General features: G+C 46.3%; 1 protein-coding gene across 5 annotated transcripts in view; it reads left to right on the plus strand.

Annotated features, from left to right (window-relative positions):
• FAM214A (family with sequence similarity 214 member A) overlaps nucleotides 1-23,316 on the plus strand; it is a 224,167-nt gene that overhangs the window by 24,729 nt on the left and 176,122 nt on the right. For 4 of the 5 annotated variants that reach the window (XM_030189280.1, XM_030189272.1, XM_030189260.1 and 1 more), the window contains exon 2: nucleotides 20,792-20,976. Coding sequence is in view for 3 of the 5 variants with exons in the window: in XM_030189272.1 (XP_030045132.1) it covers nucleotides 20,792-20,976 (185 nt within the window). In the remaining 2 variants the exon portion in view is untranslated. Of the gene's footprint in view, nucleotides 1-4,055; nucleotides 4,073-20,791; nucleotides 20,977-23,316 lie in introns of those variants that run through there. The other variant, XM_030189286.1, reaches the window with a different exon arrangement.

A 23,316-nucleotide genomic window follows, 5' to 3' on the forward strand; every position in this document is an offset into this window, starting at 1 on the left:
AATCAGCCTGCTATCCTCTGAGAATACCTGCTACAGGTAAGTATCTTCGCTCTCTCAGAAGCCACTTTTGGGGCTTTAGTTTTGTAGGTGGCAGTGCCTGGTGTCAACCCTCTCTAGGAACTGCTGCTGAACATCCTCAAGCTCTGGAATAGTGGGAAGGATGATATGGAAGGAGAAGTTAGGTCTTATCTGATAATTTTCTTTCTATTGGTCCTTAACAGTATTCCAGAAGCATACCCGTGATTTTTGGTGTTACTTGGCAATGGAAGAGTTCAAGGGGGTAACTGGTTTCACATCTTGTAGAGATGTGCTTCTCTTTGCTTTGGTCTGAGGGAGTTAGATACTAGTTTATTGTTCCAAATTAGTTTTTTCATGTTACTGTTTTAAAGTTGTTTTGTATTTGTATTTGTTCTTGTTCCACACTGCTTGCCATCGTAAATGCTGAGGAGCTGAGGTGTCTCGCAGAGATTTTGAGGCTCATTTTCAAAGCACATAGACTTACAAAGTTCCATAGGGTTACTGTGTAACTTTGTGAGTCTATGTGCTTTGAAAATGAGCACCTAAATAGCCCTGTTTAGTTCTGTATTCTCTATCTCCACCTTCTGGTTGATGGAGATGACTATTCCTCCACAAGTTTTGGTGGAATAGTGTGACGGTCTAATGGAAAGAAAATGATCAGGCAAGATCTAATTTCTCCATACTTTAGTTTGGTACAGCCTTGAGACCAACGGAACAGAAATTAACTGTTATGACTAAATTTCACTGTATCTGGTCTCTCTGTCTGCAGTACTAGGTTGTGTACTAATTGGCTCCTTTACAGCCAGTTGGATTCCTACCTACAGGAAATGGAAGTAGTCAGCTTAGTAAGCAGTTCAGTCACTAAGGCATACAATTGAGAGCTCTGACCAGAATTGTTGTTGTTCCTGCCCTCATAGGGTTACCATATGACCGGTTTTACCCAGACATGTCCTCTTTTTGAGGATACCATAGGACATCCGGGCGGGTTTTTCCATCCTGCTCGTTTGTCTGGGTTTGCGGGCAAGTGGACAGGTGGGCTGGCAGGCTGAGGCTGGCGTTGGCAGGCCTAAGGGTGTCCTCCCCTACTTTATTGTGCCCTGGTGGTCTACTGGCCTCTTCGGGGCAGGAAAGGATCCCGCTCTTTCCTGCCCGGCAATGCCGCTGCCAGCGCCACTTCAAAATGACTTCCAAGACTTCAAGCGACGGCCTTGCGAGACTTACGCGGAAGTCTTGCGAGCGAGGTCACTGCTATTTAATTGCAAGATTTTTCAAAATTTTGTAGCACAGGAAACCATGGGCTGTAAGTGTCGGCTAAATCTGCTGTTTGTGTGTACTGAATATTTTTTAAGGCTCTTTCAAATAACCTGTTGAGTTTGAAAACAGGTATTAATAGCTGAATATTACCTTGATAATAAATATAGTAGATGACAGCAGAAAAAGACCTGCACAGTCCATCTAGTCTGCCCAACAAGATAAACTCATATGTGCTACTTCTTGTGTATACCTTACCTTGATTTGTATCTGCCATTTTCAGGACACAGACCGTAGAAGTCTTGCCCAGAACTAGCCCCACCACCCATACACCAGCCCCGCCTCCCAATCTCGGCTAAGCTTCTGAGGATCCATTCCTTCTGCACAGGATTCCTTTATGTTTATCCCACGCATGCGTGAATTCCGCTAATGTTTTCATCTCCACCACCTCCCGCGTGAGGGCATTCCAAGTATCTACCACTCTGTCCGTGAAAAAATACTTCCTGACATTTTTCTTGAGTCTGCCCCCCTTCACTCTCATATCATGTCCTCTCGTTCTACCGCCCTCCCATCTCCGGAAAAGGTTCGTTTGCGGATTAATACCTTTCAAATATTTGAACGTGTGTATCATATCACCCCTGTTTCTCCTTTCCTCCAGGGTATACATGTTCAGGTCCGCAAGTCTCTGCTCATACGTCTTGTAACGCAAATCCCATACCATTCTCGTAGCTTTTCTTTGCACCGCTTCCATTTTTTTTACATCCTTAGCAGGGTACGGCCTCCAGAACTGAACACAATACTCCAGGTGGGGCCTCACCAACGACTTATACAGGGGCATCAACACCTCTTTTCTTCTGCTGGTCACACCTCTATACAGCCTAGCAAACTTCTGGCTATGGCCACCGCCTTGTCACACTATTTCGTCGCTTTCAGATCCTCAGGTACTATCACCCCAAGATCCCTCTCCCCATCCGTAACTCTCAGACTCTCCCCGCCTAACACATACTTCTCCCTTGGATTTCTACTCCCTAAGTGCATCACTTTGCATTTCTTCGCATTGAATTTTAATTGCCAAACCTTAGACCATTCTTCTAGTTTCCGCAGATCCTTTTTCATGTTTTCCACTCCCTCCCCGGTGTCCACTCTGTTACAAATCTTAGTATCGTCCGCAAAAAGGCAAACTTTACCTTCTAACCCTTCGGCAATGTCACTCACAAATATATTGAACAGAATCGGTCCCAGCACCGATCCCTGAGGCACTCCACTACTCACCTTCCCCTCCTCCGAGCGAATTCCATTTACCACCACCCTCTGGTTTCTGTCAGTCAACCAGTTCCTAATCCAGTTCACCACTTCAGGTCCTATCTTCAGTCTGTCCAGTTTATTCAAGAGCCTCCTGTGAGGAACCGTGTCAAAAGCTTTGCTGAAATCTAAGTAGATTACGTCCATAGCACGTCCTTGATTCAGTTCTCTAGTCACCCAGTCAAGGAATTCAATGAGATTCGTTTGACACGATTTCCCTTTGGTAAAACCATGTTGTTTCGGATCTTGCAACTTATTGGCTTCCAGGAAATTCACTATCCTGTCCTTTAGCATCGCTTCCATTACTTTTCCAATAACCAAAGTGAGGCTTACCGGCCTGTAGTTTCTAGCTTCTTCCCTATCACCACTTTTGTGAAGAGGGACCACCTCCACCTTTCTCCAATCGCACGGAACCTCTCCCGTCTCCAAGGATTTATTAAACAAATCTTTAAGAGGACCAGCCAGAACCTCTCTGAGCTCCCTCAATATCCTGGGGTGGACCCCATCCGGTCCCATGGCTTTGTCCACCTTTAGGTTTCCTAGTTGTTCATACACACTCTCTTCTGTGAACGGTGCTAAATCCACTCCACTCTCACATGTACTTTTGCCAGTCCATCTCGGTCCTTCTCCAGGATTTTCTTCTGTGAAAACAGAACAAAAGTATCTATTTAGTAAATTTGCCTTTTCTTCATCATTTTCTACATAGCGGTTCGCAGCATCTTTCAGTCTCACAATTCCCTTTTTAGTCTTTTCCCTTTCACTAATATACCTGAAGAAATTTTTGTCAGCCCTCCTTACCTTTCTAGCCATTTGTTGTTCCGCACGCACTTTTGCCAGACGTATCTCTCTCTTGGCTTCCTTCAGTTTCATCCGGTATTCCTCTCCGTGTTCAAGAGCATATGATATTTGGCTGCAGTTAGCCTCCTGGAAGCCACTGGAGAGGAGTGGATTTGACCCCATAGGTTGTATGATATATCAATTGCTCAGTTCTTTACTTTGTACAAAACTGCTTCTGTGTACATGAGATTTGAAAAGGACTGGATTATTAATGGTGGTTTTAATTTTCAAGAATAACAGTTTGGATTATTTTTATTGGCTGTGATTACTTCATACTTCTGTTTGTTTTTTTTCATTTCTGTTTTTGCTTAAAATGCCCAAGCACAGCTGAGCTCACCAGTGAAGATAACATGACCCTGCTGCCAAGCAGACAGGAAACTATAGTAGACCTTGTAAGCAGTGACGGGTTGAAGAAAGCCTCCTATCCAATCAGCTGTGAGCTCTGTTGCTATGTGTGCTCTTATTCTGCCTTCTTTGTAGAGAAAAATGTCTTGCATTAAGATAGGCAGGACATGCAACCGAAGCAGAATGTTTTGTGTTCCAACCACTGCAGACATCTGGATCCCTGAGATACTGATAGTGTAGCCCAGTTTCAAGCAGCAAGCAACTTTACACAAGGATTCCAGTATGGTTTATACTGGAAACAAAGGGCTACACAGGGAAGGTGTGTAATGAAGGAAGTACTTTGCCTTTTTTGTTTTTCACTAATTTTGTATGTGATTGAAAATCAAGGTGCTTTCTTCAAATAGTTTTAACTGAGCAAGAGATGTCCTGAGATATTGAGCTTGTACTGTTTAATGCATGTATATAATTTTTTAAAATCCATTATTTGTAATACATGCTGGTTAGTTTTCTTACAAGCAATATAATATCAGTGAAAAAGCATTATATGATGTGTTCATTTTAAGATCGTGTTAGGGCTTTGAAACAAAAGATGTGTACATGAAAATGTCTGGCGTGAGGGATTTTATTACTTTACTGGCAGCTCTTGATAGGATATCGGAGTATATATATTTTGTGTGTATATGTGTGTGTGTGTGTGTGTATATATATATATATATATATATATATATATATATATATATTTATAGATATATAGATATATAGATGTTGCACAATTTCTGTCAAACTTTTTTTTTTGTTTAAAAAAAATTTAGGGATTTTAAACAAATTGTACTACAAACATCTTTACTTGATAAATATCCATTGTCATATGCAGCACAGAGAGCAGTTGTTTGTTCATCTCTTGAGTTCTGGCGATTCACTTGATTTTTGTTGTTTCTTTAAGGATTTGTTCATGTGCTGTCTATAGAGTTGGTGCAGATTTCTGTAAACTACTATAAACCTGGAATAAGAGTCCTTAATGCAGTTGTTTTGGCTTCCAGGTACCTGTGTGTCATAGAATATGCACAAGATGTTGCTTTAGTGTCATTACATATAGATCAAGTTCCTTTAACAATAGGGATTTGCTGAAATGAATGTCATACAAGTATTAGCCCTTAATATATTTTGTGGAAAGCAAATAATAAAGGCATGCAAATTATTCATTTGGAAACATTGAGACTGAGCAGATATTTCTTTCTTCTGTACAGATTTAAATTTTTGTGGTGATTGGTTTTATTAAACTTATGTTCTACTGTTAAGTGTTTACAGTCATAATACAGCAGGAAGCACAGGAAAAAGTATGTATATTAAGCTTCACAACCAGGAAGCTATAAAGCATGTGAAATGCAATAACAGCTCCTCACTAATGTTAAAAATTTATGCCTGCCATCTGTAAAATAAAATATTTTAGCATGTTATTTACATTACGGTTTTATAAAATATTCAGCTATGATTGTTACATGTGTTAATTCCTTGTCATCAGCAGCAGATGAATCCATTAACTGATGGTTATGTCCACCTACCAGCAGGTGGAGATAGAGAACACTGAAAAACCATAGTGCTCTATGGATGGCTAGCTCCATCTGCCTTCAGTATTGCTCTATCTCCCAGCAGGTGTGGATGTAGCTTGATCAGCTCCTGGAAAAAATTCTGCCTGGGGTGGCTCTTGTGCTTTGCCAGTTGAAGCAGGGGTGTTGTGGCTGGTGGTGTCCACTTTGAAGGCATATAGGTTCGCCCTTTCCCTGCCTTACCCGTTCCCCTGCCTGCCTCCAACTTTCCTCACAGTGTTAAAAAAAAAAAAAAGAAAGAAATATGCATTGGTTCTGTGTGGCTATTCTGAGGCTATTTTCTACGTACAGCTTGACCGGAGCTCGTTTGACTCGGTCTTTTGAGGTGAGAGTGGTGCCCAGCTCCTCTGGGGAGGTCCCGCGGACGCTGTTCCGATCGGGGTAAGTTTTGGCACGAAGCCGCCATTTTACTTAAATAATTCCGTCCGGTCGGACGATGGCTGCTGAAGCAGTTAAACGCTGCTCCCGTTGTGGTAAACGTAGATCAGCAGTGGGGCTCTGTAAGACGTGCTCTTTAGACGCTAGAGCTGGTACAAGCATGGCGAGCGATGATTCTTCCCACTCAATGGAGCTGGCAGCGGGCGCCATTTTGAAAGCGCTGCACACCTCGATCCTCTCTGTTGCGGAGGAGTCTGAGTGCAGGGGTACGCCTCGGTTAGAGGCTACCAGAGGAGCTCCTGGTCCCGTTTCTCCTGATTCGGAGACGGAGGGGTCAGGGTGAGGTTTTCTCCCCAGAATTTGTGCTTCTAATGCATAAAGCTTTCATGCTGAAAAGAGCTCTGCCGCACGTGTCTGACACTGCAATGCTACCTGGTTTCTCCCCGGGTGTTGATGGCCCGGGGCTGGCTGATTCCCCCGAGCGTTGGAAGGACGCAAAACACAGACGTGTAAATTCCCCGTCTGAGAGTGGCGCACTTCCCTTCTCCCTCCCCCCCCCCCCCCCCCCCCCCCCCCCGTGGTCGGGCGGTGTGGATTCTGAGGGTTCTGGCAGGGCCTCATAGTGTGAAGAGCCAGAGGAAAGTGCCGGTTTGCCACTGGATCTGGATGATCCCAATGCGGTGAGGATTTTCCACCGCAATGAGCTGCCAGCGCTCATTTCGGACGCCTTGTAGGCCCTCTCGATTGATGATCCTGCCAAGGGCAAGGCCTCCTCTGGTAATCCGAGGATGGCAAGTACTAAGAAGCCTGCTCGAGCCTTTCCTGTGCATGACTCCATCCAAGAGCTTATTTCAGCTCAATGGTCTGAACCTGAAGGGCCTTTGAAAGTGGCCAGGGCTATGGGTCAGCTGTACTCTCTAAGTGAGGAGCACATGGCCCCTTTGAGGATGCCTAAAGTGGACGCCTTGGTCACGGCGGTGACTAAGAGGACCACCCTCCCCGTAGAGGGAGGGGTTGCCCTAAAAGGTATACATGACCGGTGGCTTGAATCCACATTGAAACGGTCATTTGAAATCTGGGGGCCTCGCCTTAAGGGCGTCTGTATGCAGTTCCAATGCTGCTCTGGCCTGCCTTTCTTGGTTACAACAGGCAGTGGAACAGCCCGCGGATGGTGCGGAGTCCCTCTCTGAGGTTGCACCGCGGATGGAGTCGGCCCTGTCATTTTTAGCTGACGCCCTCTATGATCTGGTCAGAGCTTCGACTAACAGATGTCTGTGGTGGTTACGGCCTGCCGCCTTCTATGGCTTTGGCATTGGGCGGCTGACATGGCCTCTAAGCACAGGCTGGTGAAGCTTCCCTTTCGGGGCCACCTGTTGTTTGGAGAGGAGTTGGAGAATATTGTGAAAGACCTGGGAGACCTAAACCCCAGCGCTTACCCGAGGATAGGCCAAGGACTTCTTCCAAGGGTTCTGTGTGGCCCTCCTCTTCCAGACCTCGCTTCCGTGAAGCTCGCAGGTAACGCCTGGGGCGCTCTGCTGGGGTTTCTCAATGTGCCCGTTTTCAGCAGAGGAACTCCTTTTGCTCGGACAAGCGTTCCGCAGCGGCCGGTGATGGGGCGCCAGTCCATTCCTCGATTCCTGCAGTAGAAGGATGTCTTTCCCTCTTTCTCGAGGAATGGACCAAAATTACCTCTGATCAGTGGGTCCTGGACCTGATCAAAGAAGGTTACCAATTGGAATTCAGCGCCCCGGTGAGAGACGTGTTTGTGGAGTCCCGATGCGGTACTGCCGTCAAACGGGCGATGGTAGAGGAGACCTTACAAGTCTTGTTGCACCTTGGAGCGGTGATCCCTGTGCAGCTGCGGTCGCTACTCCATTTACTTTGTGGTGCCTCGAAAAGGCGGGTCTTTCCGACCAATCGTCAACTTAAAGTCAGTCAACGAGGCTCTAAGAGTGCAGCATTTTCGCATGGAAACCCTGCGCTCCGTCATTGCAGCGGTACAGCCAGGAGAATTTCTCACGTCTCTGGACCTAAAAGAAGCTTAATTGCACATTCCTATTTGGTCCCCGCACCAACGGTTTCTCCGGTTTGCGGTGTTGGAAAACATTTCCAGAATCGGGCCTTGCCTTTTGGCCTCGCCACAGCTCCCCGTACCTTTTCCAAGGTTATGGTGGTAGTAGATGCTTTTCTCAGGCAACAGAGTATCCAGGTTCACTCGTACCTCGACGACTGGCTCATCAGAGCGGATTTGGCAGACGAAAGTCGTCTAGCCACAGCCAGAGTACTGCAATTTCTGGGCTGGGTCGTCAATATACCAAGGTAAGAACCTAATTTTCCCATTTTTAACGTGCCAGGCAGGGGGGAATGTGTTGCCCACCTCTGGGCCTCCTCAGAGTTAGAGGGCTGGCTATGTCCCCACTGTGTAAGTGTGCTCTCTGCACTTTTTCTGGCCTTTGCCAAATGGTAGTGACAACAGGGCAAGTCTATGTATCTTATGAGATAATAAGGCTCATATATATTGTAAAGAAGCTGCAAAAGCAGTCTTATCTAAAACCTCAAAGGGTATTTGTTTAGCTTTTCCAGCATTCAGGGCTGCTTAGCAGCCTTTTTCAAATAGACAAATATTTTTTGCCTGATTTGGGGGCTGATGTAGAAAGCTTGCATAAACGTTAACGTGGGGTTGACATGACATTTATCCACACAATGCAGAAATGTTTTGCACAGAAGCTAACTCTTACAAAGTCTTGGATTAGATCAGTAGTTCCCAAACTGGGACACAACCCCAATTCGTAAAATTTTCATTCCTAAACCATCAGCACAGTAGGCCTACACCACAACCTCTTTCACTACCACCTCAGTCACGTCCTCTGCCTTCCTGATTCATGGTGAGCAGCAACAGCAGTAAAGGTAACAGCAATGGGTCCACCTCCCTGCATGTGACACTGATAGTTCATCCAGTCCCGCCCCTGTGATGTAAAGTCTTTTGTTGTTGGGATCAGTGTTGCCAGGTGGGCGGTTTTACCGCCCAATTGGGCGGTTTTCCGCGACCCGCCGCGGGAAATTTTTGCCCGTGGCGGGTTGCGGTTTTTTGGGCTGTTTTTGGGCTTCAGGGCGGTTTTTTTGGCCGCGGGGGGGCGGGGTTAGTGACGTTTTTTGGGCGGGGTTAGTGACGTTTTGGGCGGGGTTAGTGACGTGGGAGGCGGGGCCGATGACGTAGGAGGCGGGGCCGATGACGGGGAGGCGGGGCCGATGACGTGGGAGGCGGGGCTGATGACGGGGAGGCGGGGCCGATGATGTGGGAGGCGGGGGCGGGGTTGATGACGGCGGGGGCGGGGGTGATGACGCGGGGGTGGGAGTGTCAGGGGCGGGTTTTGGGCTGTTTTTTGGGCTGGATTGGGCTGGAAAAAAATTTTCCACCTGGCAACCCTGGTTGGGATGAGACTGGCAGAACTATCAGTGTTGCATGCAGAGATGTGGGCCCGTGTGTTTCGCTGTTACTTTTACCAGTGCTGCTTTGACAGTAACAATGTGAGAAAGGGGGCAATGCTAGGGAAGGAGGGGAGGAGGTAGAGAGAAGGGGTAATGCTGGGGAGGGGGGGGGGGGGGGGAGAGAGACAGCATATGCTCCTTGGCAGGGGGCCCTGAGAGAGAAGGGTGAGGTGGTGAGAAGTGGATGAGTGAGCCTGGGGATGAAAGTGGCTGGTGTTGGGAGGGTAAGGGCAAGAAGGGATATAAGGAAAGAAAGGCGTAAAGAGGACGTTGAGGCACACGCACGTTAATTCAGGTCTCTCACAGACCCCAGGACTGCATTTATAAATACCCTGTAACTGATCATAGCTTCCACCTCCAGTGTATCCTCCACCCATGCATCCCATCTACACCCACTCTCATTGCCAGAATGAGCTTATAAAGCTTGATGAGAATGAGGTGTTGAACCTATGGAAGTAAATTTTGGGTGTGAGAGTGGATGAGTGATCAAGTCTGGGGGCAGTGAACCTATGGTGAGAGTTTTTAGAAAGAGAATGGGGAGAGCCTGGAGGGGAGAAAGAGGGATGAGGGGAGATGAGAAAGAGGAGGGGAGGTAGATAAAGGAAAGAAAAATTGAAATAGGTATGAGAGGGAAGAAGGATGAGAGCAGACAGAAGGGAAGAGTAATGGGGAGGAAATGGGTGAGATACACACCAGACCGAGCTACTCATTACTCATGCAGTTGTCACTCATTTACTACCAATGAAGCCACAGACCTAGCTACCCCTCCCCTTTCTACTGTTTCACACAGATCACAGCTACAAATTGATAGATACCCCCCCCCCCCCCACATACACACACGTACTGCACCCACTCTCGTCTGATTACCTAAAAAAGGAATCAATGGCTCAGTGGCTTGTAATGTGGCAGAGTCTGAGAAACTAAATCTGTGTGTTTGCAAGTTTGTGTGTCTCTGGTATGGTGAGTAAATCAAATAATTCCTTAGTGTCCCTCCGGACCGGCCCAGAATGTGACTGATGGGTTGTGCACACCTTCCAGCAGGTGGAGACTGAGAAAAAAAACGGTGACTCTAGCGAGCCAATAAGAGCCCTTGCCAGCTAGAGAAAGATCCAGTAATCTGTCTCCAGCTGGTGGAAGGTGGTGAGCCCTTCAGTCTCATTCTTTTCTCTATTCTATTTCTCTTTGTGGTAAAAGGTTCTTTTAATTATTTCTGTGCATCTTTAAAAAAAAAAAAAAACCTGGTTCACAGAGGCAGAGGAACCTTAGCCTCACCCAGGCTATGCACCAGCTTGTCTAATTCTTCACCAAACAGAAAAGAGCCCTTAAAGGGAAATTTACTAAGCTTGGACATAGAAGCCGCATCCGACGACCATCCCCGCAACCAATGAGTATGACGGGCCGCGACGGAGAGTATAACGGGGGTGTTACACTCGGGGGGGGCAGAGTCCCTCCCCCCATAGCCTCCCTGATATTTTTTGGTGCTTTAGAAAGTATTCTGTATTGAAAGAAAAAAGGTTTCCTCAAGCTCTTTGAGGGAAGAGCTTTGGAGGCAGGGAGAGGCAGCTACTTAAAAAAAAAAAAAAAGGCCATCAGGTCTGCTGTTCGCAGCAGAGCCGCGTTTTGGTTGGGCTTAAACAAGCAGGGCAGCTCCTTTGTTGTTTCTTGTAAAAGGCACCTTTGCTTCTTTCTTTGTAATCAGCTGTTTGCGATGTCGGAGAAACTTCGTTGGTGCTCAGTCTGTCAGCGACGGGGACTTGGGGCGATCGGAGTCTGTAAATTCTGCACCGCTGCAGAGGGTTTAGAGGTGCAGGGTGCAGGAGTTGTGAAATCATCGGGGGGGTGGGGGGGAGGTCTGATTCAAGCATTTTACCGGCGGTCGCGTCTCCCTCACTCCTGGTGCCGGTTTCACCGGGAAACACCGCCATTTTGGTTGTCTCACTTAGTCTGCTCTACCTTTGCCTACGTCTCAATCTCCCGTTTTGTCTCTGAGTGAAGGAGGATTTCCTCCTGAATTTGTGGTACAGATGTACCAAGCCATTCTGCTGCACAAAGCTGCTCCTGTGGACCCTCCAAGAAGAAGTTCTCTGGAGGGTTCCTCTTTGGCTGTAAAACGGGTCAGACACTCTGGGGAGGCAGAGCAGGATTTTTCTTCTTCTCCTGATCAGGAAATGCCATCCTTGGAAGAGGAAGCATGGTTTCCTGAAGAGCAATTTTCTGAGGACCTTGATCAGACAGTTGATGGGGAAGAATCTCTTCCTGAGGGGGAGGATCCTTCGGTGGTCAGGATTTTTCATAAAGATGACCTTCAGGAGCTTATTTCTCAGGTTTCCTCTACTTTGCGTTTTGGACCAGGATGTTCGTGGCCGAACCCAGGAAGGTGGATTTGCTGGTCAAGGGTATTCGCAGAGCAGGTAAGTGTTTTCCTATGCATTAGGATATTAGAGATATTATTCAGGCTCAGTGGGAAGTTCCTGATTCTGTTTTTCGGTTTGCTAGATCTATGGTTAGGCTTTATCTGGTTCCTGACTCAGAGAAGGTCCTTTTGCGCCCTCCAGTAGTGGATGCGGTAGTTTCCACGGTAACCAAGTGTAACACTGTGCCTGTGGATGGTGGAACGGCTCTGCGAGATACCCAGGATCGCTGTATAGAATCTTTGCTAAAGAATTCTTTTGATGTTTCTGCTCTGGCAGTGCAGGCTGGAATTTGTGAGTCTTTAGTAGCGACAGCTTGTTTCCGCTGATCAGAAAGAGTTGTGGACTGTTCTTCTGATGATCTTTCAGTTATTGATAATGAAGTGGCAAAGCTGGAAATGGGTTCAGCCTTTTTGGCAGATGCTCTTTATGATTTGCTTTGGGCTTCTTGTAAGTCTTATGGCTCTCTCCGTCGCGGCCCGTCATATTCATTGGTTGCGGGGATGGTCGTCGGATGCGGCTTCTATGTCCAAGCTTAGTAAATTTCCCTTTAAGGGCTCTTTTCTGTTTGCTGAAGAATTAGACAAGCTGGTGCATAGCCTGGGTGAGGCTAAGGTTCCAAGGTTGCCAGAGGATCGTCCCAGAGGTTCTGGCCTTGGTAATTTCTCAGGTCGTGGTAGAGGCTGGGATTTTTGTTGTTATCGGCTGGGCAGAGTGTTTCCGGGGCAACGCTCCAGATTTTTCCAAAGGACTCAGTCCTTTCGAGGAGGTTGTAGAGGAGGTCGAGAGGCAGGGAGTTCCTTTCTCCTCCTCCCATCCTCAGCAATGAAGGTTTGCGGGCCCAGCCTCTAGTCCAGGTAGGTGCTCGGTTAGCACAATTTCAAGAGAGGTGGGCCCAGATTACTTTGAACTAGTGGGTTCTAGAGGTTATTTGAGACTGGGTACGCCTTAGAGTTTGCACATCTTTTGTCAGATGCTTTCCTAGAATCCCCTTGCCGTTCTCGTTTCAAGGCCGGAGTCGTCAGAGATACTCTCCGCAGACTTCTGGAACTTTGAGCAATTTGTCCAGTCCCTTTGGCGGAACAGCGTCAAGGCCGTTACTGTATTTACTTTCTGGTACCCAAGAAAGAGGGTTCTTTCCGACCAATTTTAGATCTCAAGGCGGTCAATTGAGCTCTCAAGGTGCCCTCGTTTCGTATGGATACTTTGCTGTCCGTCATTGTTGCGGTCCGGTCCGGGGAGTTACTGACTTCTCTCGATCTTTCAGAAGCCTATTTCCACATTCCTATTTGTCCTGCACATCAATGTTTCCTTTGTTTTGCAGTGCTGGGTCACCATTTTCAGTTTCGGGCTCTGCCCTTCGGACTTGTGACTGCTCCTCGTACGTTTACCAAGGTCATGGTAGTTGTAGCTGCGGCTCTCAGAACGGAAGGCATTTTAGTCCATCCTTACTTAGACAATTGGTTGATCTGGGCAAAGTCGTACCACGAGAGTGTTCAGGTGACAGCTTGGGTGGTAGAAATTTTACAGTCCCTAGGTTGGGATTTTTATAGGTTTACTCAGGATACGGGTAATATGACAGCAATCATATCTGATTGGATCTGTGTTAGTCATGGTTAACACTGATTGGCTATGCTAATGAGTAGCTCCAAATCTTAAAAACATGTTTTTCATCTTTTAGCTTCAACCACAAAGTTTTGCAAGCCCCTTGCACCTGGCCTTTCCAAAAACAACTGTTACCCACATATTGCTACATCTTCCTGAGGAGCCATCTGTGTCCTGTTTATGAGGTTTTTACACCCTAGTTCCTTCCTCATTTTGCTGCATGGTGTGTCCCAATAGCTCAGGAACTTGCTGTAACTTCACGGAGTTCAGATAATGGCTAAAGGCCTATACTTTTCTTGTCATTTTTAGATCCTGAGCCTTAAATCAGGCCTGGGCTGTCAAATACTAATATACAGTAGTAAATGTGCAGAAGAGCCGTCTTCAGCCTTCTTAGTCGTTAAGAGTATCTGGGAGTCCTGTTCGACACAAAGCAGGGTCGCGTGTTTCTTCCGCTGGCCCGTGTCCTCAAGTTGCAGACTCAGATTCGTCAGTTCTTGCAGTATTCGAGTCCGTCGGCAAGGGACTATCTTCAGGTTCTGGGATCCATGGCGGCAACGATCGAGGTGGTGCCCTGGGTCAGGGCCCACATGAGGACTCTCCAGAGGTCACTTCTGTCGAAATGGTCGTCCTAGATGGATTCTCTTCATCAAAGATTCGTCTTCGATGGTTCTAGAGGCCAATTTGACCAAAGGTATGCCTCTAGATCAGCCCAGCTGGACTGTGGTGACGACAGATTCCAGTCTCCGTGGCTGGGGAGCTCACTGTCAGGGGCAGTTTGCTCAGGGTCTCTGGTCTCATCAGGAGACGTTTTCTTTCAATCAACCTGTTAGAGACCAGAGCGATTCGCCTGGCGCTCCAGAGATTTCTTCATCTTCTGAGAGGCCAGGCAGTCTGAGTGATGTCGGACAATGCCACCGCGGTAGAATATATCAATCGGCAAGCAGGGACGAGGAGCCTGCCGTTGGAGCGAGATGCGTTGCTGCCGCTTCAGTGGGCGGAGGTCCATCTGGTAGCTCTGTCAGCGGCTGACGTGGCAGGGGTACTAAATGTTCAGGCAGATTTTCTCAGTCGTCACTGGCTCAATTCCGGAGAGTGGTCACTAAGCGAAGTGGCGTTTCGGCAACTGGTCAATCGTTGGGGGTGTAACAGGATGGATCTGTTTGTCTCCGCCGGCAGTGCAAAACTTCCTCTGTCCTTCAGTCGTCGCAAGGATCCCAAAGAGCAGGGTGTGGACACTCTTCTTCAATCCTGGCCAACCAGTCTAATGTATGCTTTTCCTCCATGGCCTCTGGTAGGGCGTCTTGTTCAAAAGGTCGAGATTCACAGGGGACATCTGATTTTGAGTGGGGTTAATCTCCTTCGTCCCCTGTCTCAATGTTCTTTTCCTTGTTGAGATCTGAATTTGGTGCTTTCGGTTCTTACTAAGCCTCCCTTTGAGCCTTTGTCATCCTGTACTCTGAAAAACTTGACTCTGAAGACAGTATTTTTGGTGGCCATTGCTTCGGCTAGGCGAGTTTCAGAGTTGCAGGCGTTGTTGTGTAGATCGCAGTTTTTAGAGTTCTGTTCCGATCAGGTAATTTTGTGGCGAGTTCCTTCCTTTCTTCCAAAGGTTGTTACTCGGTTTCATGTTTCTCAGCCGGTGGTATTGCCTGTGTTAGGTTCTTTCTCCGGCTTAGAGGAGCAGCAGCATTTGAAGTGTTTGGATGTCAAACGGGTGTTGAAACACTATATCAAGTCTACTGTTGACATTTGGCGATCCGATCGTTTGTTTATTCTGATTGGAGGTTCACGCAAAGGGTTCATGGCCTCTAAGCCCACTATTTCTCGATGGCTTAAAGAAATGATTGCCTCAGCATATCTTCTTTCTGGGAAACCTGTTCCAGAGCATGTTAACAAGAAGTTGGGCAGAGCATTGTTAGGTGCCTTCAGAAGACATTTGTAGGGTGGCGACCTGGTCGTCTTTGCATTCTTTTTCTAAGCACTACTGTTTAGACGTCCTCTGTTGTCAGGTTGTTTTTGGAGCGCATGTTTTGTCGGTGAGGCTGCTAGGGTCCCTCCCATAATTTCACTGCTTTACTTCCCATCAGTCACATTCTGGGCCGGACCGGAGGGACGCTAAGGAAGGGTAAATTAGGCCTTACCTGCTAATTTGCTTTCCTTTAGTCCCTCCGGACTGGCCCAGATCCCTCCCGTCAGATATCGGTGTTTTCAGAGGTTAAGAGAGATTTCTTTGTTTGGAGCTGGGTTGCTAGTTTGTTTCTGTATTAAAAATTTTTTTTTCTGGTTTACTAAATGTTTTGTTATGCAGGAGCATAATATGTTGGAGGCACTCACCCTATGTTGGCAGTGTGCCGGTGGCTGCTCAGGTTTTTGGATGCACAGGTTATGTATTTCTTCTGTGACTTTACTTCTGCTTTGGTTCTTTATTACTGAATCTTTCTCTAGCTGGCAAGGGCTCTTATTGGCTCGCTAGAGTCAGGTTTTTTTTCTCAGTCTCCACCTGCTGGAAGGCGTGTACAACCCATCAGTCACATTCTGGGCCGGTCTGGAGGGACTAAAGGAAAGCAAATTAGCAGGCAAGGCTTAATTTACCCTTGCTTTACCAAATATGGACTTGTATGCATGGGCGTAGACTGGGGGGCCGAGGGGGGCAGTGCCCCCCCAAAAGAAACGACTTATGACTTTCATTTCACCCGAAGTCACAGTAAAAGCACCAATAAACAGGCAGGCTCGACTCCGTCCTTCGCTTCCCTTCCCTTTCTGTGTCCCGCCTTCCTCTGATGTCATTTCCTTTCAGGCAGGACGCTGAGAGCGCAGGGAAGCGAAGGACGGAGTCGAGCCTGCCTGTTGGTGCTTTTACTGGTTCTAGTTCGCCGCTACAAGCCTTGTCCGTAGTGGAAGTGAAGTGACTGAGCCTGAGTGTCCTGAGTCCACAGAAGGAAGACGACGTCATTTGGTAAATCTCATTTTTTTCCACTCCCCGCGCAGCCGTCGCCATTCACTCAAAACAAAGCAAGCAAACCCGTGCCCCCCCACCTACCCCATTTGAACCTTGTGTGTTTAAATAGCATAAAGTTGCATAACTATAGCTAATACTTCTGCTTAATCGCCATGCTGCGGTTCTTTCTCGTTTGAATGCTGGATGTGTTGTAAGCTGCTAAATAGACAGTTTCCCAGGAAAAGCATCTTCTGTTTAGCAGATTTCCTGCTGCAAAGACTCTTAACTGGAAATTGTTGATTTTAATTGTAAATCGCACTGAACGTTCATGGCGTTATCAAGATATAAACTCGGAACTTGAAGTTTAAAGTAGAATTCACTGTGTTAGATATGAGCTGTAATATTTATCCTACAGTATAATTTTCTGAATGTATGGCTGAAAGATGAAGAAGATTTTTAAGGTGCCTAAAATGACAAACTCTTGTGTTTATGAAGGGTATTTTATTTAAAAAAAAAAATCAAACTGATTTCTGTAACAATTATGAGTGAGGTACAAAAGATGTACATAATGAAATCAGACAGCTTTTTGGGGGAAGTATCTCCAAGTTCTCGGCTTTGGATATTCTCCTATTTTGGGTGGTATTTTGTATCATGAGTTTAAATTCAATTTAATATTATTCCTATATTGACATAGTATGGCTCCACATTTGGTAAAATAGGTGCATTAGCAATAATCAATTTAGCAAGCTGATCAACCCATGATTCTTTCATTAAGTTTGAACATCAACAACTACAATGGTAGTGTTTTCACAGACCAGAGCAATAAGCATATCAGGTAATGTCTCTAACACTGTTTTTGTTGGGTAGGCAGTGCCTTACAAGATGGAGAATTTCTCCTCCATCTTGTAAGGCACTGCCTACCCAACAAAAACAGTGCTTTACAAGATGGAGGAGAAAATAAATCAATTCAGATGGCCAGATCTCTAACACTGTTTTTGTTGGGTAGGCAGTGCCTTACAAGATGGAGGGAGTGCTGGGTAAGGAGGAAAGAAGGAAGGAAGGAAGGGAGAAAGAGCTGGCTTGATATCTCATACATATTCATTATGGTTATTCCCAAAAAAAGCCAGCTCTTTTTCCCTTCCTTCCTCCATATTAGCATATTTATTTGCATATATATATATATATATATATATATATATATATATATATATATATATATATATATATATATATGCAAATGAATATGCTCCGCCCCATCCTTTGCCCCCCCCCCCCCCCCCCCCCCCCCCCAAATGAAACAGTCAAACTACGCCAGGCTTATATGGTATTCTTTTTTTTTTTTTTTTTTTTAAAGATTTCAGTGAATGTGCTGTTTGTGTGAATAATAACTTTATCATCTAGGGTCATGTGACTTTTAAGTGGCTAAAATGGAGTTACATCGGGGGAAAAAAGTTTAGGAATCACTATATTGGACACAAGTGCACACCATATTAAAATCAATGGTAATGAGCCTATTTTCTTTCCTGATGCAGAGAACTATGCAGAAGATGTTAAGGCTGAACACAATGCAGGACCTTTTAATCCCACATCTTAAGAGGTGTAGAAGTGTTAGCATGTTCTTCTGCAGAAGTGTCTGTGAGGATTTAATGCCTGCTCTTTCTTGCAAGCATATGGGACTCACCAACTTTTTCATGGCCTCCATATCAGAATAGGGGAAGTAACAATTCTGCGCCAAGTGCAACTATAGCTACAGAGGTTTGAGCAGATAAAAATTGTATCGGCAAGCATCTGTACACGTGGAAGAATGCTGTTTTGCACACAAATATTTGCAAGTGCAAAGATTTTGTGTACTGAATAATATTCGAGCATATGTGCAGCTGTGTACCGGTACATGTTTCTGCTCTGACACACACAGCAGTAGCTGCCCTTAGCTCCAGGACCTTGTGCACGTGTTTGACGTGCTCTCCCTGGTTAGTGCAAGTTTTGGACAGGTCCTATTTGCATATAATTTGATTGCATTCTCGAGCAACAATTGGGCATTAGGCTTGTTTTTTATAAGGTTACCAGACATCCCCACTTTCAACCGCCTGTCCTCGACTTCTTACTGTTTGGCAACCAACTGTTCCTGATTTTAATACTGGGGACAGAGGTGCTATATTCATGTTAGCCATTGCCCTGCCCACCTCCTCTCACACGTTCCTCTCTTGCCACCGACCCCTTGGGGGGGGGGGGGGTTCAGAATCTCACTTCCCTTCACAGCTCCTGACTCCTTCACACCATTGTCAGGATTGCATAGCACAGTGGTGCGATGCATAGGCTCTCCTGAAGCATTCTGCTTGTCTCTGCCGGTTCCCACCCCCTCTGATGTTACTTCCTGGTGGTGGACCCAGCAGAGAGAGACAGTGTGCTTCAGGAGAGCCTGTGCATCGCGCCACTGTGCTGTGGAATCCTGATACTTGGGGGGGGGGGATGAGAAGAAGCTGGGAGCCACAAACGAGGAACTTTGAGGGACCGGAGGTAGAGGAGACAATTTGATGCTGGACCTGGGGGTAGGGGAAAAAAATTAAATGCTGGACAGGAGTGAAGGAGAGAACTAAATGTTGGACTGGGTGTGGAGGGAGAGAAAAAGAGTAAGATGGTAGAGTTGTGGGCGAGGGACAGAATTCTAGATGATGAGGAAGAGAGGTGGAATGCCTGGACTTAACTGGAAGGGCAGAGCGGGAAGAGAGAGAGAAATGTGGAGATGGCTGGGAGAGGGATAGAAAGAGATTGGTGGAGAACTGGCTGAGCTAGAAGGGGGAGTATAAAGAGAAGTGGTAATGGCTGATCTGGAAGGGCAGAGGGGAGCGAGAGGTGGAAATGTGGGGCTGGAAGGGAGTAGGAGAAAAAGAGGTGGCATTGTGGGACTGGAAGGGCAGAGGAGAGAGAGAGAGATGGTGGTGGTGCTGTGCTAGAAGGGAGGAGGAGAGAGGTGGCAATGAGGAACTAGAAGGGCAGAAGGGAGAGAGGTAGAGATGCTGGACTGGGAGAGGAAAGAGATGAAAATTCTGAGACAGGGGAAGGGCGTTAGGAGGGAGTGAAAACAAATGAGTACCCATGGAGAAAATGTGGGACTAAAATGCTGGAGAGAGAAAAGGAATAGGGATAAGAGCAGGAAGGATAGGGAAAGGGGTAGAAACATACATAGAGAAGGACAATTATTCAAAGATCCACTGGTGAAGGAAAGAGACAAATAAGTAAGAGCTGAAACAGAAAAGAAGGAAGTCACAAAAGAAAAATAAAAGGGACAGATGAGAGAGAGAGAAATATACTGAACAATAAAGCCAAAGACACCAAAGGTTGGATATTTTTATTATCTGATACTACTACTAACATTTATATAGCGCTACCAGCCGCACACAGCGCTGAACACTTGACATAGAGAGACAGTCCCTGCTCAAAGAGCTTATAATCTAAGTAAAACAGACAGACAAGACATTACGGGCAAGGGAATTACAGGGTAAAGAGGAACAGGGAAGGAGGAGGGCAAATGAGTAACAGTTAGGGGCCAAAGGCAGTAGTGAAAAGGTGAGCTTTCAACATAGATTTAAAAACAGGGTAGAGATGGAGCTAGACGTATGGGTTCAGGAAGACGGTTCCAGGCATAAGGTGCCGCAAGATAAAAGGAACGAAGTCTGCAGTTAGCGGTGGAGGATAAGGGGGACGACGAGAGATTTGTTCAGAGAGCGGAGTTGACAGGGAGGAGTGTAGGGAGAAATGAGAGAGGAGAGGTAGTGAGGGGTCATAGAGTGGATGCATTTAAAGGTCAGTAAGAGGAGTTTGAATTGCATATGGAAGCGGATAGGGAGCCAGTGAAGTGACTTGAGGAGTGGGCTAGTGTGCATAGCGATTTTGGCAAAAAATAAGTCGAGCTGCAGAATTCTGGACAGATTGGAGAAGAGAAAGATGATTGAGTGGAAGACCAGTGAGAAGTAAATTGCAATAGTCCAAGCGAGAAGTAATAAGGGTGTGAATAAGGGTTCTGGTGGCGTATTCAGAAAGGAAAGGGCGAATTTTGCTAATGATAGATAATTCATCAATATGCAAGTTTTGAGACCTAGTTCAAAGGTTTAAGAACCCAAACTTATGTTCCATATAAAGTTACCTGTTAACAACTGGATGTTGTCAGTTGATTTGACTCTTTTTATTGCATGATTCTCTTTGATGTGGGACATATCAGCGTAAGACTTTAGTTCTGGACCCTAAATATTTTTGTGTTAAAGAACTTAAAGTACTTTTAAGATATAATATATTTTTAGTAGATTACAATTTTTATGGTACAAAATTTGCCATGGGAAAGCTCCACCCTGCCCCACCTGACCCCGCCCAGATGTCCTAGATTTGCAATCCAAAAATCTGGTAACCTTATTGTTTTAGAAACTGTGTGCTAAGCCATGAGTGTAAAGTTCTAATGCAAGCTTCCCTCATTGACCACTTGATGAATGTTGGCTGGTAAATGCTTTTTTTTTTTATTGTAGTTTACTTTGATTGTATTAATGGAAAAGCAAATGATCAAATATCTAGTGTCCGAACTAAGGCTTGGTTTTTTTCTCTTTATTTTGATATGACAGACATCATAGATGAATACTTTGAATATGATGCTGAGGAGTTTCTAGTCTCCCTGGCCTTGCTGATTACAGAAGGGCGCACACCAGAATATTCAATAAAAGGCCGAACAGAAGGCTTGCATTGTCCTCCAGCACAATCCAGTCAACCAGTGTCAAGCAAGCATGAATGCAGTGATAAATTGGCACAGGTAAGACTGTCCTAAATTGAATTGTATTTATTCAGTGGTTGTATTTATCATTTCTCCGAGGACAAGCAGGCTGCTTATTCTCATGTGTGGGTCGACGTCCGCGTCGGCCCGGGAATCAACATTTTGCAAGAGCAAAAAATAGTTTTGTCATAGTCTTCTGGTGTGTGTGCACCGTGCATGTACGGACTGACTTCCAGCATACCTCAGTTTTATTCTTTTCCACGACAAGGTGCGGCAGGTTTTTTTTTCTGTGCTCCTCGTTGAGGCCTGGGAAAGAGTCTTCTTTTTTTTTTCATGAGTTTACTCGTATTTTTTTCTTGTTTAAAAAAAGAAGATAATTTCCCTTAGTGGAATCACTGCTCAAGTATTTTTTTCTTGTTTAAAAAAAGAAGATAATTTCCCTTAGTGGAATCATTGCTCAAGGTATAGTGATGCGCAGACTCTCATGGCTGCATGTCTCTGACCTGGATCATTCAGTCCAGCAGCGGATGGTGGATGTTCCTTGCCAGGGGGACAGTCTTTTTGGTGAGAAAGTAGAGGATCTTGTTGACCAGATCAAAAAGCATAATGATGCTATGGATTCTCTCTCCCGCCGGGCGCCTTCTGCTACAACCTCCTCATCTAGGAGGTATTTTTCGGGGAAGAGAAGTGCTCCCTATTCCTATGCTAGGCGTAGGTACACTCCTGCTTCTCGGCAGCCTAGTCAGGCTCAGCCACAGTGCGCTCGTTCTCGTCAACAGCGTGCGTCTAAGGCCCCTGCAGCTCACCAGCAAAAGCAAGGGACGAGCTTTTGACTGGCTCCAGTTCAGCATAGCCTCTGCAAAAGTGTCCATACAGGACGACTTAACCTGTTGAGGGGAGGTTAATGTTTTTTCACCAAAGGTGGCCTCTTATAACCTCCGACCAGTGAGTTCTTCAAATATTCCAGTTAGGATACACCCTCAATCTGGAATCCAAACTTCCAAATTGCCCACCGGGAGCTCATTCTTACAGCTCCCAGCACAAGCAGGTACTTACAGAGGAACTCTCTGCCCTTCTAAAGGCCCAAGCGGTCGAACCCGTTCCACCAGGGGAAGAAGGGCTGGGATTCTATTCCAGGTACTTCCTTGTGCAAAAGAAAATGGGGGGTCCCCATCCTAGACCTAAGGGCCCTGAACAAATTCCTAGTTCGAGAAAAGTTCAGGATGGTTTCCCTGGGCACCCTTCTTCCCATGATTCAGGAGAACGATTGGCTATGCTCTCTGCACTTAAAGGATGCATGCACACACCTCAATACTTCCAGCGCACAGGAAGTATCTTTCATCTTTGATTTCGGCTGGGAACACAGCACTACTGCCAGTTGGTCTGGCGTCTGCACCTAGAGTGTTTACAAAGTGTCTAGCAGTAGTCGCAGCGTCGCTACGCAGACTGGGAGTGCATGTGCTTCCCTATCTTGACGATTAGCTGGTGAAGAGCACCTCAGAGGAAGGTGCTCTGGAGTCCATGCGAATGACTATTCATGTGATGGAATTACTGGGGTTCGTAATAAATTACTCCCAAGTCCCATCTCTCCTGTTCAAAAATTGGAATTCATTGGAGCACTGCTGGACACGAAGATAGATCGGGCTTATCTTCCTGAGACAAGGGCAGACAACCTCCTGTCCCTAGTGTCCACAGTTCAAGCGTCTCAGCAGATCACAGCTCGGCAGATGTTGAGACCTCTGGGCTACATGGCAGCCACAGTTCATGTAACTTCCATGGCACGTCTACATATGAGATCAGCTCTCAATGGGCCCTAGCTTCCCAGTTGGTATCAAGCTGCGGGGGATCTAGAGGATGTGATCCAACTGTCTACCGATTTTCGGAATTGTCTTCAGTGTTGGACAGTGCGGTCCAATTTGACCAAGGGACGACCATTCGAAATTCTTCAGCCACAAAAAGTGCTGACGACAGATGCATCCCTCATGGGGTGGGGAGCTCATGTAGATGGGTTTCACACTCCTGGAATTATGAGCGATCTGGAACGCTCTAAAGGCTTTCAGAGATCGGCTATCCAACCAAATCATATTGATTCAAACAGACAATCAGGTTGCAATGTATTACACCAACAAGCAGGGGGGCACTGGATCTCGCCCTCTGTGTCAGGAAGCTGTTCAGATGTGGCTTTGGGCACGCCGTCAGGGCATGTTTCTCCAGGCCACTTATCTGGCAGGTGTAAACAACAGTCTGGCCGACAGGCTGAGCACGGTAATGCAACCTCACGAGTGGTCACTGAAGATGATCCTAGCCCGCAAGATTTTCCGAGAGTGGAGCACCCCCTCGGTGGATCTTTTTGCCACTCAACTCAATCACAAGGTCTCT

This window comes from Microcaecilia unicolor, chromosome 1 (assembly GCF_901765095.1).
Source record: "Microcaecilia unicolor chromosome 1, aMicUni1.1, whole genome shotgun sequence".
In the NCBI taxonomy this organism is placed as follows: Eukaryota; Metazoa; Chordata; class Amphibia; order Gymnophiona; family Siphonopidae; genus Microcaecilia; species Microcaecilia unicolor.